Consider the following 19,748-nt stretch of genomic DNA (forward strand, 5'->3'; position numbering starts at 1 on the left):
TCAAGACGTCAATTATAGATGTTAATTAAATGTGTGCAAGTTTTTTTGCCTAGTGATGTTTGATTTTGATATTGATAATTTGATATCATATTAATATATGTATATTTTAAAAGGTCTCGTGATAGGTTATTTGCAGTTCACTTGATTCACTGGTTAGATATAGGATAATGGAACATTTGAACGAACAAACATTTGTAGTGTTGTCTATGTGCATGACTTAAATCTCAAAATCGAATGGGTAATATTCTAGTAGTTTCATTTGGTTTGTAACTGTAAGTAGCGAATTTGAGCCTCTCACTACATCAATGACATGAGATTAAAAAAAATAGTGAAAAAGTTTACCTCAAATTTTCATAAGCTCAACGCAATTATGTAGTCTATAGTTGCTACTACGACTGAACAATTGACCGTCTAGAAATTTCGAACTTCTAGTTCAATCTCGATATTTAAGATCTAACCTTGAATTTAACCTTCGAAAACATAGAACTCCTTGTAACATAATTATTTTTTTCCTCACAAATAACTACTACTTATTTACTATGACTAATTCATAATTTTCCTAGCAACCATCAGGGTTGGATTTAGCCCACAAATCATCAATGACAGCAAATGTATGATCATAGAATATCTGAGTTGGGATAATATATATGGCTAGGTCAGACACCACAGTGCAAGCCATTGGCGCATCAAATGGATAATTGTTCACCAGTTTCAAATTGAGTAAGAGAAATTCCAATTGCATCATGGTGTATGATCTTTAGATCGAGATGATCTTCGTGTTGTGGCCACCAATATACATTATAAGATTTTCGACGCCAATCTCAATTTCACCATTGCGGCCACTAACTTGCAGTGGATTCCGAGCCACAATTTATTGATTGCCTCTGGCTTTCATAACAAACCTTCAGGAGTTTCTGTCAACATCAAGTTTTAGGACATTAAGTCAAGCAATGTAGCTTGGGAAACCAAAGAAAAATTCGATTGCTACTACAACTTCAGACGTGTTGTCATCGATGTTCAAAGTTGGTGAGAGCACATAGGAAGTGTTCATGGCAGATTTGAAGAATTTGGGGCTGAGATCTCGTGGCTTTACCTTGGTGATAGGAGGAAAATGGCTATACATGTTATTTTTTGTTCGTTTATTCAAATATGGTTAGGTTCAAGCGAGAATCGCATCTTTTTCGTGAGAACTAGAACTATGAATAAATACATAAAATACATAACACAATAGATAGTCAGACCGTAAACAATTACTCTATCCGTCCCAATTCAATAGGACATGTTTTCTTATTCGGACGTCCCAATTCAATAGGTCACTTCCTAAAATGGAAAGTCAATACATAACAAATATCCTTATATAATTCATTATTTGCACCAAATGTTATTGTACATCATACATAATTATCTTTTCTTTATTTTATCTTCTACTTTTTGGACACATATATTATCAACAAAAGTTACTTTCTATCTCCTATTTTATTATAAACTATTTATTTCTTAACATCTATGTCCAAGACCTGTGACCTATTGAATCGGGGCAAAGGGAGTATAATACATGATATACATGAATAAAAGATGATCGTTGTATACATGTTATATTTAACTGTTCATGATATGATCATCTTTTGTTCGTGTATTTTATGTGTTTGTTCATAGTTCTAATCTCTCACGAAAATATGTGGTTCTCGAGTGATCATTTACCTATTCAGACATATATATCTACATCTCTCTCTCTCTCTCTCTATATATATATATATATATATGGAGAGGATCATGTGCGAACTGATGAACAACGATGTTCATGTGCGAACCAATGAACAAATACATAATATACATGAACAAAAACGCATGAACAACGGTGTTCATATGGAGAACCGTGAAAAAATACATAAAATACATGAACATAAGCACATGAACAACGATGTTCATGACAGTAAGTCATGAACACCGTTGTTCATGTGACGCATGAACAACGATGTTCATGACTTAATGTTGAACAATCGTTGTTCATGTCCAAATAAAGGGCTGTGATTGGTTCCCCATCCTCACAAAAAGATGTAATTTTCACTTGATCCCATCCCTATATATATATATCTATATTGGGCCTATATATGTAGATAAAATTCTCATTTTGATTTAGTGTTATAGGATAAAATAGTACTTCATCCGTCCACGATAAGTGTAGTTTTTTTGTCATTTTCATCCGTCCACAATAAGTATAGTCTTTCTATTTTTATTTTTTTTTACATATACCCTTATATTTTATCTCATTCACACACAATATTTACAATAAAAACTCATCTCACAAACCATTTATTTACTACCTAATAAATCAATTCGATAGTACCCTTTATCCACTTTATACATATTTTCTAATATTTTATTTAAACTCATGTCATTTTATTCACATCATACCTGTCGTGGATGGAGAGAGTATAATTATAAACATTTTTATTTATTTTTTATTAAATATGAAGATTAAAATAAAGGGACTATGAATATATCACCCCAAACTGAATTTCATTATTTTACTGAACTCTAACCCAATTTCTTTTAATAACACTAGTCTATTAATTGGCTAATTAAAAATATATCATTATTGCCAATGAGGCCTAGAGAATATATCCGATGAGGCCTTGCTCTAGTGGCAAAATTGAGGTACTCAAAGATTTTTCTTTGTGAGAGGTTCAATCTCATCTACGTATGATGATGTTTTCCCACTTTTAGATGATGTTGTATTCCCTCGTGTTTTCCCACAATTGTTGATGTTGAGGTTCCATCTGCATACTATATATATATACTATATATATATATAACTATTCCATGAAATTAACTAAAAGGGACTATGAATATGAATATATATACCCAAAAAGAAATATTCCATCTGTTCCACTAGAATTGACATTTTTGAGTTGGACACAAAAATTAAGAATAAAGGGTTAAGAGTGTAAAATAGGTAAGGTCCATTTATTTTATGTGAATAGAGAAAGTAGAGACCACATACTGTTTTAGGAAAATGTCAATTTTAGTGGGACGCAGGGAATATATATACTACCACTATTAATTTAAAAAATTAGGCCCATGAAATTAGCCCAAACCCTTAAAAGACTCTTTTCTTCCTCACTTTCTCGATCCTTCTCCCTCTCTCTCTGTGACTACTGCTCAGTTGCTAGTGCTATTATCCTCTATCTCATTCCGCAGCAGCAACGTCGCAGGTATTTCTCAAAAAAAAAAAAACGTCGCAGGTATTTATGGAAGATGATTTTTTTTATATGCTGAAGATATTGAATGAATTTTGTTGGTGTGATTACTGAAATCCGTGTTTATGCGTAAAATTGCTGAAATCAAGTCTGAATTTTTGAAATTGTTGCCGAAGTCACGTTTATTTAAATATGCCTGCATCCCCCCGATTCCCACATTCTCTCAGCGCCTCCGCGCTTTGAGGCGGCCGCCTTTCGCCAACGAGGCGCGCATACACAAAAATCTTACAGAGGCGCACATATTGTTGCGGTGCAGCATCGCCTTGCCTTGAGGCGCGCCTCAGGGGGTCCACCTCCAGCGATTTTCACAATAATCTCTAGGATTTCTTTATCAAAGTGGAAAACCATTTTATGAGAAGTAGTAGTTAGCTGCATCTTTTAATTATTGATTGCTGGATAACATTATAGCTTTTCTCCAGTGTGTACATACTGTGGAGTGTCACAATCTTGCAGAATTAACCCTAAATGTGAATAGTGTATGTATTCTATTATGTATCACAGTATCAGTGAGATTCTACAAATACATAAAGCTCTCAGTAATCTGCTATATATGAGCAGATGTTTGATTCTATTAGCTTCAGCTGCTCATGTCATTGTGTATGTTATTTGGTAATTTTCAGGTGCTTGATTATTACCGAAATTATATTCTGTCGTAAAGTCATGTTAGCTCTCACCGGACCAGAGGAACTTGAGAATCCTGCATTCAAATGGGATAAGAAGAGAGGACTGGGAGGGAAGAACAAAAACGTCCAGTTTTATGAGTCATTTAGTTATGATGGGATGGATTATGCATTGTATGACTGTGTATATATGCACAAGGAAGGGGCTCCTGCACCTTATATTGGAAAACTGGTTAAGATATGGGAAACTGCTGAAGGCTTAAAAAAGGTAAAGGTTCACTGGTTTTTCCGGCCATCAGAAATTTCTTATTATTTGAAGGATGCAAAGGTGTCAGAGAACGAACTATTCTTTGCTTCTGGCGATGGCAAAGGTCTTGCTAATCTCAACCCACTGGTAATTTCTAAACTCATTGCACTTCATTTGCACAAAACATTACAGTTTATTGCATATGAAATCTACTCTAGTTATTTATTTATTTGGGAATTTGGATAACCAAGTTCTCAATTCGATCTCATTTTTGTCATAAATCTGTTCCCAATTTTTTGAAACATATATTAACTTTTTCCTACATAGTATTTTCTTTCAATAACTTTTCCAAGCATGACTGGACATACACACTCAAAATTATCTCCCCAAATTCTAAAACAAACTTAACTTCAACTATCAAATCACTATTCTTGAAGCTGTTCGCAGTTCAAAAACTTTCAGTTTTCCAAATTTTATAACAAACACCCTGTGTTGTGCAAATATATTTTTTAATTACTGGCTTGTGCTTTTTCTTTAAAAGTCTTTCTAGTTTACTTTATGGTTTGCATAGACTAAGTTTCTCTTATCTACTCTGAAAAATGCAAAACTGAATCTTAATTTTTTTTTGCCTTCTCTTTATTATGTTTTCTTCTTCTCAGTTGTATCTCATATGCTATGTGTGGAAAGTACCTAGGAATCATGGAAAACTGGATAAAAGAATAAGAAAGAAGCCACTGTCCCATTATTTTTTAAATTTATACACAAATTATTTTGAAAATTTAACCACTACATACACCTGTCATCCGCCTTCAGTTTGTGTCGCTAGTGGTCGCCTGTGGTTGTCGGTGGCTTGGGTGAAGAAGGGAGGAAGATTGGATTTGAAAATAGTTAACGGGAGAGTGAATCTCGCAACCAGGGTCTAATCCCAAACCTTAATTATTATAGGATCTGGTCAGGTCTGGGTCAATTTGACCTAGAAATAAGTTATTTTATTTTATTGGCGCAGCACCATTTCTTCCCTAAACCGCCATGACTGTCGTGGCCATGGCGGCTGCCACAGACTGCCTGGAATAAAATCTGCAATGCCTTGGGTGGCAGTGACCAATAGTTGTTAATAAGTATGGAACAATATGTTTCAACCAATCCATTGATGAGCGTCCTGAGATTTTTATGGGTTAGAAGATTTTGGTCCACCTAGACCATATAAATCAGAAAAGTAGGCTGCATAGACTGTGGGTTGAGGAAGCACATAAAAGGCAAAGACATCATAGCAGTTGGGGTCGCCGCTCATGTACCAAAGTATTGTGATTAGGTAGTAACTGCACAATAATGATTGATGAGATCAATGAGGTTTGAGACAATTCCCAGTGAGCTTGTAAGATCAACTGCAAATAAAAGTTGAAGTTTTGGATGGTATTGTATGTTCAAGAGTGAGTTTATTTGGTAACTAGTGCAAAAAATATCATTGGATTGATTCTAGGATCAAGCTGAATGAAGTCTTTGTAGTTCAAGTTATTGTTGGCTTGAGGCTCAGGGTTGAGAAATATGTATGCATTTGAGATGGCAATAATTAGAAAGGAGAGGTTTGATTAAGTTTGTGGTGTACCTAATTGAGCTGGTGCTGTTGTTGACTAAGTTAATTTCCTTATATAGCTGATGTGATGAGAAATGAGTTTCCATGGGATCGGTTGATCATTGTGTTAATGTTCTTTGACAAAGAGTGGATGGAGGCTGTTGAAGTATGCAGAAGTTTGCATTGTAGTCCCATGTATTTTCTCTGAATGGTTGGGAATTGGGATTAGTTATCTCGGTATTTGCTGATATGGAAATGAAATGTTGTGCATGAGAAGACAGTTTTGCAAGAGAATGCTAACAAAACTACTTAAGGACATTACAGTTTGAGGATATTTTTATTTTGAAGGGGACATTAGTACATTTGATGCATTATGCATTTATCCTGTAGTTCTCATTTATTATTTGTCAGATGAAGTTGAAAATTTCTTGTGTGGTTAACTTTTTTGAACTAACAAAAGTGTCAGAATGTATTAGTCACTTGATATGAAAAATCATGAGGACTTCACATAAAATGGAGGCAACGGGCTTTTATATTAAACTCAAAACTTAAGCACTAAGAAGAACTAATATATACCCGATATTTTGATCTAAATATGGATATTCCCACCTAGCGAACAACCATAGGATCCTATGAGGATAGTTATGAGACTTGAAGTTTGATACTTATGAGGTGTGACATTAGGTTGTAGAATCTTTTTTATTTTGTTAATGCCAAGTCAATTTATAAAATTATCCATTCTGAACTTGACCATGATCACGTGCGGAATTTTGGTTTGACTAGCCGAATCATTTATTGTTGGTAGAAAGGAGGAGAATGATTACGGCTTAAGTAACAATGAAGAGGATGCATGAAAGACCTAGAATAGCCAATTCTTATCTTCCACCAGTGAAGTGCCTTCTCATGCTAGAGACTAGAAGAAAGATTTGTAGATCTAGTAAAGGTGGCATCTGTAAATGCAAATATAGTACTACTATTGGATGTTAATACATACTTCTTTTTCTGGACCAATAACCGACAAATACACTGTTCTTTCTGGGATCAAATTTCCTTGGTTATGGACATGAATACTCACTCACCCAACTCTGCCCATTTCAGTGAAACAATTGCTTTCCATTAAAGATACTTTGTTATATGGTTTTATTGCATAATTACATTTGATTCTATAACCATGATTACATGGATTAAATCAGGAAGCTATTGCCGGAAAATGCAATGTTGTCTGCACTTCAACGGACAATAGAAATCAACAGCCTTCAGCCAAAGAACTTCAAATGGCTGATTATGTCTTTTACCGCGTCTTTGATGTTAATAGCTGTACTATATCTGATCAGATTGATGATACAGTTGGTGGGCTTGAAGGTAAGTCGAATTTTGTTTTACACTTGTTAAGTTTTATGTGGAGAACCGACATACAATGAGGCAAGGGACCGGGATTGTTTGATCGCTCACGCCTTACTCTTTCCTTTGTCGTTTTTTGTTACAGTAAATTTTGTATTCAACAGAAGAGATGGCATTGGGACACTTGATGGTCCCAAGCTTGATGCCGGTGAAAAATACGAAGGAAACATGGTTGCATTTAAAGAAACACCAGGTAATAACTCACCCCAACAGTTGAGAAACACCAAACTGGATAAAAATGGTAATCATGCGCTAGATGACAATACACATGCTATGCAAGTGCTGGTGAAACAGGGAAATTTAGATGATAAACATTTTTCTGGTGTTGATGTGATTTCTAGTAAAAATAGCCAAATTGCAGGCACAGTCTTAGAGGAGAGAAATACAACAGGTGACAAAAATCTTGGGAGCAATATCAGTGAAAAGAAAGATAAGTTTAAGGACATAAAGTTACCTGTCAGTCAGGTTCATGTTGAAAAGGGAGTGAAGCATGCAGGAAAATCTTGTGATTTAGACAATGCACCATCAAAGAGAGTAAAATTTGATGGTACGGTCATATCAAAGTCAAATAGTGTAGAAGGTGTTAAGGATTCTGTTGGGTGCAGAAAAGATGCAAAAAAGGCTGAAAATTCAAGTCCTTTAGATGAGAAGGGTGTTTCCTTGTCTAAAGAAGCAGCTATATCTGGACATGCTGAGGATGGTGTTGGGCTTCAAAAAAATTCTGAATCAAACGAAAATCCGAATGCATTGCAAGAAAAGCTATCAAAACCGAATGCCTTTTCATCTTCTGAAAAAGAGAAATCAAGATCAACACTTCGAAAAGATTCTTTTGTTGCTCCTAAGGATAAAAAAGTTGGTGGAGAAAAGACATCACAGACCAATGTGGTATCACAAGATGTGACACCAAGGCCATCAACGACCAATGTTTCACCTAAGGAAACCCCAAAATCAGTACCTAACAAGGACGTTGATGAATCTGAACAAGTCGCAAAACCAGCTCAAAGTTTGTCTACTTCAAAGAAAAGGCCGTTGGAGATGACTGTTGTGGAGTCCAAGGAAGACTCAAATCTTGGACATGACAAGTCCCATGAGAAGAAGGAGAAAAAAATTGGTAGTGATTCATGTCCCAATGATGAAGGATATCTAAAGAAAGCAAAATTAGATAATTCCATCAAGCGATCGGAAGGGAATAAGGATAATAATATCAAGAAGGTGAAGGAGAACACCTACGTGGGTCCCAAAAATTCTCCAAAAGTTGCAACTTGTGACAACAATGGGAAATCGGGACTAGGTGAGGGGCTTTCAAAGGATCCTAATGAGAAGGAGAAAAATCATGCACGTGAAATGAAAAAGTCGCCAAAATCTTTGGCATGCGATGATAAGTCGAAATCGAAACTTCGTGAGGGCTCTCCGAAAGAGTTTGATAATGAGAAGGATGGCAAGAAAAACTTGCCAAAATCTTTGACTTGCTTTGATAAGACGAAGTCAAAACTTCGCGAGGGGCCCTCCAAGGAGTATGATTATGGGAATGATGGCAAGAAAAACTCGCCAAAATCTTTGACTTGTGACAATAGAAAAAACTCACCGAAATCTTTTTGTGATTATAAGGCGAAGGCAAAACTTCGTGAGGGGTCCTCCAAGGAGCATGATAATGAGAAGGATGGCAAGCTATCTAACAATAACTTGCCTAATCGGATTGCTACAAAATCTAAAGACGGTGATGGTAGGAAAGTTGGAGGCAAAATTATTGAAGTCACTCGGAGACCGCCAGTAAGTTGAGCTGAATGCATTTATATTGTTTTGATATGTTATGTTATCTAATAGTTTGCCGCAAATTGGAGAGATGATTGCAATCACAAATAGATGATGTTTCTAAGTTGTTCACATCTTAAGAGATTACGTGGATGTTGAAGCCAAGCATTTAGAATTACTCAAAGAGCAATATCATAATGACCTTCAAGCATTAGTATGTTTGTTCGAGACTTTTCTTGGATTTAGTTTGCTACGTGTTGAAGTATAAGTATCATGAAAAGTAGATGATCTTATTGTATAATACTCCTAGTCCTAGTTAGAAATACTATTAATGGAAATCACATAGACTATGCTTTTAGATGGGCTAGTACCATGCTACTTTAAGTTATTGCCATTACTTTGTTATGGTAATATCCCCTTAGATAGTCGTATCGGTCAAGAACTACCTTTGATATGTTTTAGGACGTGATTTTAAGCACCATATTGATTTAACTTTACCTTGTATGGTTATTTGGTGTTCCATGACCATGTTACTCTCATTTTTTCTACTTTATCCTCTTTTACCATAGTTAATATTTATATAAACTTCTTACTCACGATTACATCACTCTACCATTTTATTCTATAAAGTGATCAAAACTTCTTTAACCATTGTATTTTTATTGATCTTCCCATGCATTGTGTTATGCCTTTGGACTTGTATTTTATATTTTATAACTCTTAAAGTTTATTTTCAATAATAATAAGTTCATTTCAAACTTTATTGTACTTCAATTTATGTAAGGTATGCTTAAATTTGATTTAACCTTTAAATTTCTAGAATTCAAATAGGTGCTATAAATTTTTATAAATCCATATTATACCTTTTATCTTATAAAAGTGAATTGAATGGAGAGAGAAGATTTGGTACTTTAATCAAGTTAGTTGTTCGCTATTTTTGTGTGATAAAATAATGCTTGAAAATGTTTAAACTTTCTCTAGATTTATGAGTCTTATACAACATGTTATTACCGTTTTGGTATTTGTGTTACTTGCAATGACATGACTTACTCCTATAGTAAAATGAGATGGCTTATTGAAGAACTAGAGACAGCTTATATCATATCACAATGCTAGTAAAGTATTGTTGTGGGATGACCTTCTAGGCTACTAGTGGAGCAGGAGTGCATGTAGCATGATGGTTTCAAGTTCGAATTCCACCAAAGTTTAGATCAAACATGTTGCATAGATTTTTCCTTTTGCGGTTTCTCTTGTGTGGTTTGGACTTTGGAGAGAGTTGGGGTAGCAGTTGCACGCTTCCAACATCATCCAATTTTTTTTTTGTTATACAGGCTCAATCTTAGTATGTAGTGGGATGGATTAAACATTATTAAACATGTGTTATATTTGTTGATGTTCTTTGATTCCATTCACCATGTTGAAATCCTCCATGGACATGGAGTAGTAAAGGAAGCATGCTTGGGGGTTCAGGCTTGATCTTTCGTGGGGGACAAGGAGCATAAGAGCTGTCTTGACCTCCAATGTGAGGGATTTGGACTCGTTTTGAAGGTGGACTATGTGGTGATTGAAAGACCAAATACACATGCTAAATGTGAATAAGATTTTAACATGTGAATATATCGAAGGATGAATCAAGCACGAAGCTTTCGTCGCTCAACATCGTCCTGTAAAGTTGGGATATTTGGATTATTGAATGAGGATGAATGGTGCTCAATGAATGTCTGAGCAGTTTTGGCAAAGAAATTGTAGGAGTATAACGTATATTGAAGTATGTTGTTTAAGGTTTGTTGAGTACTACATCTAGTTCCTAATAGTGGTTTGGAAGAGGATTTCATGAGGTAACTTGATATGATTGTGACAAATGCTACCTTGATTCCACATAAATATGTTGTGTTAGATCATGGAGTTTCCACAAGTAGGAGCGTGCAAATGGCCGGTTAGGTTCAAAACTGAAATTGAACCTAACAGAAGAAGTCTAAAATTGGAACACATAAGTTTTCAAGATGAACCAAACAAGACTTGAAAAATAACCAAAACGAATCGAATTGATTGGTTATGATCGGTTTTGCCCAAGCTTATCTATTACTTCCTCTGTTCATGAAAGAATTTTCTAATTTCCTTTTTGGGACGTCTACGAAAAAACTTCGTACCTATTTTTGGACTATAATTTACCCTTAGTTTTCACATTTTCACCATTTCCAATATTAATTATAATACCTTTTCACCACTCCCAATACATTCAAACTTTTTTTGTTCATTCTCTATACTCAACAACTTTTTCTTAAAAACCGTGTCACTCCCTCTTAGAAAGTTATTTCATGAACGGAGGGAGTATGTTTGAGTACTTTAGTAATGATGGGCAAATGTTATGCAATATAATTGAATATCAATGAGTTGAGACGTTCCAATATTATGGCTTGTATGTGGGTCCTATATTGTGCTACGTCTCTTGTATCTTAGGAGTTCATTTGCTACGTATGATAAAAGGGTGATACATTTCGCGATTTAATAGAGAGTTCTAAATTTTAATAGATTCAATCAAATAATAGATTAATTATGTTTATTGTTGCACATTAATATATTCAAACAAACATAATAAATGATACGTTATATGGTAAAAAACATACCAGTCAAACATATCGGGCCTTATCGCATGTTTATCTCATGTTTCCTAGCGAACAAGCCCAAGATATGAGTACATAGAATGATAGAAGCTTGATACACTTGTCCAATTCATAGATGTTTAGTGTATTTTTCGTTTGGAGTTTTGGACAACTCCTAAGTCTTAGAACTATGGGAACTATGAGAATATTGGTTAAGAAAAAGAATTGGTGATTGTTTTAGTAGTTTTAGTAAGTTGTTAATAGACGCTGTTGGAAAAAGAGAAAGGTGAAATAGGTCGTGGGGCACATTGGAAAAAGAGAAAGGTGAAAGGTTTGCTTTCGCAATTCTTCTACAAACATGTGTGGGATCTGGGAGTTCTAATGAAAGGTTTAAACAAACTAGATGCTATACATTATATATCTTGCCTTATTTATATTGCAACACCTTAAGCATTTTATCTGTTACTCATGTAGTTGTGTTGTGAGTATCTCGTCTAATTTTTGCTTGTGATTTGCTTGCAGGAGAAGGCTACATGGATTAAATTGGTAAGTTTCACCATTATTTACCGGGTACCCAAACTTTAAACGCTTATGTGCAATGATATTCGAAGAATATGTAGGTGTTAGATTAAGTACAAGTTTTAAATTATTGGTATAACTGATACAATATTTTGTGTGTGTCAGCATATTTATTAGCAATGACCCTCCTTTAATTTCGATATAAATGAAAAATTCTATGCTCTAACTAGAATTAGTTGTTGACATTATTCTAATTGTTTTTGTATAATTCTTGGCTATTACTATCTTGAAGCATTTATTCACTAAATGTGCAAGCATGCTGAACTACTATTTAAACTTTATAGCGGTTATAGTGTTCAATTTTTACCAGCTCTATATTTATTTGTAAGCTTGCTGACTTGACCTACTGAGTTATCTGGAGGTTAAAAAGCTTAACCTTTTTCGGATTTTGGAAACACTTTTTTCTCGTATGTTTTACGAGTATGTTAAATAGTTTATGATTTAAATGTACAAGTCATCTTACTACTCTTGCTAGGTAACCTTGGAGCAATCCATCATTGCAAGAATGCTGCTGTATTTTACTTTTATGCCGTTATATTGAAATGTATATGTCTTTACTTCTTTTTTCAGTCGTGGGAGCAACAAATGAAGACTGCTCTGGATCAGGGGAGATTGGTTTTGCTCCTGAATTTGGATCCAGAATATACATCAGGAGAGGTGGAGGTACGGTTGCCCCATTTCTTATAAACTCTTTTGTACTTTGAGCTCTGATTGGTTTCATATTGTGCCCTGTACCTATGTGTTCTGCCGTGTAAGAGTAAAAAATTCCCTTATGTTTTCACTTGCGTTTTTCCCTTTTCTTTTTTCTTAATGACTGTATTGCGCATTCCCTTATTGTGTCAACGTTATGTGACTTTCAGGATATTATTTGGCACACATTTAGCGAAAGTTGTACTGCTCGGGTGCTGCCACATACTGCAATTTCTGATCCATACTCTGGTATGTACTATGTTTCTTTATCCATCTTGAGTGGCATCTAGGTTCATATCTTGTACTAGTAATTTTAAAAAGGAACCTCATGATTTTCTGGTGTCCTTTTTCTTCTCTTGCAACTCCATCTTCTATTTTTCATTATCATCTTCCCATATTTTATTCAATTTGCGAATATAGCATAGTGAATGACTTTGCCCTGCCTTTCGAAATTATGCTTCAGGTCACGCTTTTGTTGTATTTAAATCAAGGGGTGCCGCAAACAAAGTTGTAGATAAACTGGATGAAGGATGCTTAATGTTACCAAATCAAAGGTGTGTCCTATTTATCCGCAGTGCTTAATGAAAATAATAACTTTTCAGCACTTCAATAGATGCTTCTTTTGAAATTGAGCTGCTATATGCTAAATGCAACTAGTGATTTCTGCTATGCAAGAACCATATAGTACTCCCATTTCTTTCTTTATGCTGATCCCAAAAAATTTCTCATCCTACAATGGCCCTAGCTAGCATTTTACTCACTATCATCTTGAAATACTATTTTTTCCTTTATGATGTGAGAGGTCTGCTATATGTTGGCATGTTGCCCGGTTTGAGAGGGTTTACAACTGAGAACTTCTCTGCTTTCAGGCCTCTGGTAGCTTGCTATGGAGATTTACCCAAGTTATTTGGAAAGCAGACAGCATATGTTGGGCATTTGCAAATTGATAAAGTTCGGCGTCAAATGCTAAGGGGCACGGTGCGTGCGTGTGTGTGTGTGTGTGTGTGTGTGTTCTTGAATGAGAATTTAACACGCGGATGTTAACATGATGGCATACTTTTGCATTTTCCAGAAAGAAGCTGTGTCTACATCTCATTACTCCCAGAATAACACAATTGAATTTGAGATGGCTATGGACTGGTGCTTGCTGCAATCAAAATCCGATAAATGGTGGAAAACTCTTTACGAGGTAACAAATCAGTTATCAGTCAATATGGTTTTCATAATCAAAAAACCAATTCCTTTCACGACTATGTGGTTGTGTTCAACATTTTTTGAGCTTCCTTCTTTGTCATTACTGTCTCTTAGCTACATCGGAAGGAGTTAAAGAAACACTCGGATAATTTCAAATCAAAGTAAAAAACTCTGAGTGATCCACATCTCTGCCCCCGTGGTTCCCGACTGGAGTAATTCTTTTGCAGGTAATCTGAAATCTTTTCCACATACCTGATGTAATGATAATCCCTCGAATTTTCGTTTCTGTCGAATACCTTTGAGCAAGCTCGTCGCATGTTTATTCAGATGGGGACTGATGTGTGGATATGTTGTTTTGGCTTTCTATTGACGCAGGGAGTTTGATTAACAGACCTCTTTGCCATTCCACAATCTGCAGGGAGAGAATGTGACTCACCAGAAGTGTATATGTAGTTATTTTATAACTCATGTTATAGCCCACCTTTTTTCTGTATAGATTGATGAACTTACATTGATGGACTTGTTTGAATCATTCTCTCATCTGATTCCATGGAATGAAGGGAAAACTAGAAATATAAAAATCATTTCTAGCTTCTATCATCAATTATTTTTAAGGAGGCGTTTGGTTCAAGGGATAAGGCGTGATAAAATAATTCAACTTAATCATGTATTTGATTTGCATGATTGGGTCTATATGAGTGATAGATCGACTCACACTCTAATTGTATAATTGAATGATTATTTATCACATCGAAGTTGAATGGATTATTTAATCACCGTCGAAGATGAGCATGTTAGAATATGATAAGATAATTTAAATTAAAATGTATATCAAAGATAAGAGATACTAATTGATATTATATCTTTATATTTAACATATAACAAGTATTTAAATTAAAATGTATATCAAAGATAAGAGATACTAATTGATGTTATATCTTTATATTTGACATATAACAAGTGTTCAAAGTACTTGCATTTGTACGAACTATTTTGAAAATTTCATCTTTTTTTTTTAATAAATTACATAAGTAAATAAAGAAAATTTAAAGATCGATGGAAGACTTGAATCCAAAACTTCAAGTTTTAGGCATTAACTTCCTACCGCTAGATCAATACATATCAAGTTTTAGGCATTAACCTCCTACCGCTAGATCAATACATATCAAGTTTTAGGCATTAACCTCCTACCGCTAGATCAATACACACATTTGATAGTTCCATCTTCAAATCATACAAGTTACCCTTATAAAAAGGATACCAACAATTTTGCAATGCCACCCACCCTACTTAAAAAAAAAGTTAAAAGAAATTTGGGAGCTATCCCAAATCAATTTCAATAGAATCAATTGAATAAGTAAAATCATTTCTAAATACCAATCTATAATAGTGCAATTTATAAGTAATTGGTTTTTACATCTAAAATTTTTGAAGATTAAATTTATAGGGACCTAACTTGAAAGAGCAAGATCCCTCCAAAAATTGGTGTATGCCTCTTGATTGCAACGAGCACACGGTATTCTTTAGTAAAAGGCGAAAGAATAGTTCGCTTTGTGCTCAATGCGAGGCTGCATATCTCTTCTCTTTGCCGTAGCCTTCACTTTTATATATGCAAGTTTCGGTTTCATTGTTTGCTTTTACGATGTGGGAAACTTCCCTGTCATTTATATAAAATATTTTTTACAAGCATAATAGCATTTGGTAATTAAACCGTTGATTGTATAATTACAATTATTGGATAAAAAAGGACAATAAACACATGCAGGCTAGACTATTGAATAACTTGTGTTAATCGCTAAATCTATATTGGTGTTATTTGCAGGTTTATGCAATTTTTTGGTTTTATTATATTTTGTAAGAGGTGGTCTTGGGTACACCCGGGTGTATCGTACAACCGGGTCACACATTCACTTAAACTTTGACCCGCACTTTGATTTGAACCCATATCCTGATCCAACTCATATAAATTACACTATTTTGAGTACGGGTCAACCCGGTTGTACGGTACACCCAGGTGTACCCAAGATTTTGTGATTTTGTAATAACATTGTCTGTATCGAGGTGTTATGTATTGTGATTATGGTTTCAAAAAAACTCGTTTAAGTTCGTTTAGTGAAATTTGATAAATAAGTAAACCAAATTTAAGCTTTGGTGGTATTCAACTCGTTAGTTCGCGAACAAGTTCGTTAAATGATTCGGCTTGAAAATATAAATTATTAGTACTTACAACTTATATATATTAATAGTAATTGTATTAAATATCTAATTAACTATGTTTGTTATAAAAATTAATTAATATATTTTATAATTTTAAATGAAATAATTTATTTTTAAAATAAAATAAATATTTTGAATATAAATATAAATTTTGGAAATTCGTGTAGACTCGATTAGCTTATGAGAGCCTCAAAGTATTCGATAAATAAAGTTAGAAATTCGACTCGATATTTAATGTCTTTTATGACTAATATTAAAAAATGTATCGATCAATATAGTGAACTAAATAAAGAAAGAACAAACAAAAAGTGAAACTAAACATTAGGCAGCAAATAATTAATGGTAAAGATTGATGATTGGTCTAACAATTATTGGATAAGTCTACAGCTAGATCATATGCAAGTGCAATTGTCTTAAACTTTAATAAATTCCACATCATAATTATGCATTTATATTTCTAGCATGATTTGTACAGGTACAATTAGCACCACTATAAATCGAGTAGTACTATTAGCCTACGACGAAAACCCAAATAATTGATAATCAATCATTTTTCTATGAAAGACTCAGAAGGATAATTTGATGGTATTTATCAAAAAATTCTTAGTTTGTTTAAAAATAAATAAATATTAAAGTACTTGTAATGATTATAAATAATATTACTCAAAATACTAACGTCCACATCATACGAATAGTATCATAAACACACACATAATTGGAAAATTAATACCCTTTAATAGAAGAAAAGTTATGTGCAACGTGTTTCCATAACTCATAAACTAAAATTCCAAATAAAACTCTTTATCATTTAGTAGATTAATCTAAATACAATGTATTTTTAGAAAATAACATTGAAATTAAATCTATCCTTTTTCAGGTAGGATTAAATTATGGTAATCATGGGATTAATTAATCGTAAATATGGGATTAATTTATCCGTTGGCAATCACTAGCAACGAACTCAGATATCCTACGTGGCATGCTCGTAGCCGTAGATGTATAAAAGCTAGCCGTGATTTACCGTCAGGGTTCGAAAATAGTTCTCCGCCCTATTTTATTTTGAATTCTGGGACCGTTTTATTTCTCTCTCTCTCTCTCTAAACAAACAATTCAAGCACTCATTAACACCAAATGCAGTGAACTGAAGTAGATGATTATTGCTATTTTTGAGCTGTATTAGTATATAATTATTACTTTTTGAGCTGTGTTAGTGGATGATTATTGCTTTTGAACCTGCGTGAATTGAAGTGAAGACTCGAAAATTTGGTTTAGAATCTGTAAATGAGTGTCGAGCCGATCGGGTGACGTTTGAGCATTTCATTTGCTGGAGAAGCTCGTCGAGCTGAGATCGGTGAGATTCTGAAACTCATGTATATTTTTGTAAATTTGTTGTTTAATAAATATCTGTAATTTGTATTTTGTTTAATGCTGTGGCCGGGTTGGTACTAGGAGACGCATGAACTGAGGATTTCGCGATTCGAGCACTAATTAGGGAAAATTTTCAATTTAGAGCTGTAGTTCTTCTGCATTTTTGCGTGGTTTTTTTACTGTTTGATCATTTGCTTCACATGATGTTTTGTCAGCTGAATTTTCCTTTTGCCTTCGGAATCACGAATTTGAATTTAGTTACATATCCTGAGTTCGGCCGGATAGGTAATGTTGTGAGATTTCTAATTCTGTTGGCTTAAGAAACTGCGAGGTATTCGGATTTATCTGATTTCAGTTCTGATGTTACTTTATTTTTACAATTTGCGAGTAAATTGATGGTAAATACTCTAAATCCTATATCAAGTAACTTGGGGTTTGTGCTAGTGAACCTAAGCTATTGTTATGTTGTAAAAAATTTAAATTCCAAAAGGCAACAAAAATACTCCAGTTTTCTTAAGATACAGATTTGTCATTTAGAGGACTTCTTTTATACTTAGTATATTCGGTGGATAATAAATGCAGAAAGTCTCATAACCCTGTTCATGTTTTGAGAAAGCTACCAACATAACACTTTGGCTTTCCTGATATGATGGCAAATTATATACCAAAGGAAATGAATCTTTACTTCTACAAACTCTTGCATATCTGCTCTATACTGTTATGTAACCTGACCTCTTGTTTGTCTGATCCCACGTTCTCAGCATTTGACTTCACCCTGGATCTGGCAGTGCCTACCGTTCTATAGGGTGCCATATCATGATATGGAGAAAACATTTCTGGAGAATATTGCCACGTGTAGGAATTGGCTTATGCAGATTATCTTGTTTTTCAAGTGAATATGGAAAGTGATAGGATTACGAACACTCCTGCAGAAGGTTCTGGAGATGGTCTACAAGGAGCTCGACCTTCGCATGGGTAATCTTTCGAGCACATAGAATGCTTATTCTATATATTAAGTTATTACCATTTTACATTTGTATGTGATATATCAATATTGCATTTAGGAGGGTAAGGTTTAGAAAAGTAAGAAAAGGAGGGGTTATTGAAAATATACACATGTTTGTTGTCTTTCTGGTTTCATCAACATTAGTTGAACTTAATCTTTACATTTTTGTGAAGTTTAAGTTACTTTTTTAAGGTACAAGACTTTTGTTAGATTGAGTCGGTATATCTGACATCTGCTCTCTTTGTGCAGGAGAAAAAAGTGGTCCCACAAGGCGTTCGACAAAAGGGCAATGGACAGCAGAAGAGGTTAGCTGGATCTTCTCTAAAATTGCCAACTTATCTGTCTGTGTCAGCATCTTCCTTCTCATTTCGTTTTTTTCCTTTATCCCGTGGAAATATCAGATGTCACATTATGTTGGAGCATTATATTTTTTAATTCATAGGCATGTTTGAAAAAATTGGATGCTGAATACGCACATACGATACATGAATATGCACTCTTTCACCATTACGCTACTAAGATGATGCTTTTTATTCGAAATCCCAACCGAACAAGCACTATGAAATAGTTTGCTTGACTTCTTATAGAAAGAGTTATGATCTTTTGGTAAAAGATTTGGCATGCATTTCATTTTTAAACCGCATTCAGTATATGGAGTTTTGGAAATGTCTGCATTAAGTTGAGTTTCACTTTTTCATTTAGATTTTGGCACTCTCTGTCTGAGTCTGAAGCATAACAAATATGCTGGCACCGAAGTTTTATTTCTGACTTGAAGTATATGTACAATATATATATTCTATTTTCTGACAGGATGAAATTTTACGGATGGCTGTTCAACGCTTCAAAGGAAAAAACTGGAAAAAGATAGGTAGAATTACAAATTCGAGATACTTCTCATTTACTACCTGTAAAATTAGAACTAGCATTGAGCATCCTGTAGCTTCTCCAACTACTGGGTTCCGTTCAGCACCTGAAGCATTTACCAGCCTTCTCTTCTTTCTCTTTTCAATATTTGTAAATCAGATGATGCTGCAGTTTTCTGCTGTGATACGGCCTTTAACAATCTGTAGCTCAGCATCTAACTCTTCAAGCGGTTTTCGGTTTATGTGTTATGTAATGTTTATATGTAGCCGAGTGTTTCAAGGATCGAGCAGATGTACAGTGCTTACACAGATGGCAAAAGGTTTTGAATCCAGAACTTGTCAAAGGTCCATGGTCAAAAGAGGTGTGGCACCTTT

General features: G+C 34.4%; 4 protein-coding genes and 1 non-coding gene across 9 annotated transcripts in view; 4 read left to right on the plus strand and 1 right to left on the minus strand.

The window, feature by feature from the left end:
* Positions 1-19,748, plus strand: part of LOC131015234 (probable glycosyltransferase At3g07620) — a 1,181,237-nt gene that overhangs the window by 1,016,375 nt on the left and 145,114 nt on the right. The window lies entirely within an intron of this gene.
* LOC131015225 (protein ANTI-SILENCING 1) lies at positions 3,090-14,519 on the plus strand. 4 transcript variants are annotated; one of them, XM_057943521.1, is made up of 13 exons: positions 3,090-3,215; positions 3,881-4,274; positions 6,894-7,062; positions 7,187-7,294; positions 7,463-8,871; positions 11,979-12,002; positions 12,606-12,698; positions 12,896-12,974; positions 13,189-13,279; positions 13,595-13,703; positions 13,798-13,914; positions 14,034-14,146; positions 14,295-14,519. In XM_057943521.1, exons 2-12 carry the CDS (start codon positions 3,921-3,923, stop codon positions 14,082-14,084), a joined length of 2,604 nt encoding a protein of 867 aa, XP_057799504.1. In that variant the 5' UTR covers positions 3,090-3,215; positions 3,881-3,920; the 3' UTR covers positions 14,085-14,146; positions 14,295-14,519. The 4 variants fall into 4 exon arrangements, with proteins under 4 accessions (XP_057799504.1, XP_057799502.1, XP_057799501.1 ...); XM_057943520.1 differs by having other exon boundaries at positions 3,094-3,245; XM_057943519.1 differs by having other exon boundaries at positions 3,090-3,245; positions 7,187-8,871.
* LOC131015307 (protein PEROXIN-4) overlaps positions 9,109-19,748 on the plus strand; it is a 30,335-nt gene continuing 19,695 nt past the window's right edge. For both annotated transcript variants that reach the window (XM_057943662.1, XM_057943663.1), the window contains exon 1: positions 9,109-9,118. The gene's annotated coding sequence lies outside the window, so the exon portion shown is untranslated. The remainder of the gene's footprint in view (positions 9,119-19,748) is intronic.
* On the minus strand, positions 15,373-15,489 carry LOC131019292 (U5 spliceosomal RNA). Its single transcript, XR_009100210.1, has one exon. It is a non-coding gene; the product is annotated as a U5 spliceosomal RNA (small nuclear RNA).
* The window catches only part of LOC131019138 (D-amino-acid transaminase, chloroplastic-like), a 10,323-nt gene continuing 7,759 nt past the window's right edge, over positions 17,185-19,748 (plus strand). The window contains exons 1-5 of the mRNA XM_057947824.1: positions 17,185-17,487; positions 18,266-18,479; positions 18,760-18,815; positions 19,321-19,378; positions 19,641-19,735. Of these exons, the coding sequence (XP_057803807.1) occupies positions 18,449-18,479; positions 18,760-18,815; positions 19,321-19,378; positions 19,641-19,735 (240 nt within the window). The 5' untranslated portion in view covers positions 17,185-17,487; positions 18,266-18,448. The remainder of the gene's footprint in view (positions 17,488-18,265; positions 18,480-18,759; positions 18,816-19,320; positions 19,379-19,640; positions 19,736-19,748) is intronic.

The sequence above is a fragment of the Salvia miltiorrhiza genome, chromosome 3 (assembly GCF_028751815.1).
Source record: "Salvia miltiorrhiza cultivar Shanhuang (shh) chromosome 3, IMPLAD_Smil_shh, whole genome shotgun sequence".
NCBI lineage: Eukaryota > Viridiplantae > Streptophyta > Magnoliopsida > Lamiales > Lamiaceae > Salvia > Salvia miltiorrhiza.

What these genes read in the sequence shown, in the direction of transcription:
- LOC131015225 (XM_057943519.1), top strand. Translation starts at nt 3,921, where the DNA reads ATGTTAGCTCTCACCGGACCAGAGGAACTTGAGAATCCTGCATTCAAA. An exon ending in AAGTCACTCGGAGACCGCCA is followed by an intron (nt 8,872 to 11,978) that starts GTAAGTTGAGCT and finishes ATTTGCTTGCAG; the next exon opens with GAGAAGGCTACATGGATTAA. An exon ending in ATACATCAGGAGAGGTGGAG is followed by an intron (nt 12,699 to 12,895) that starts GTACGGTTGCCC and finishes TGTGACTTTCAG; the next exon opens with GATATTATTTGGCACACATT.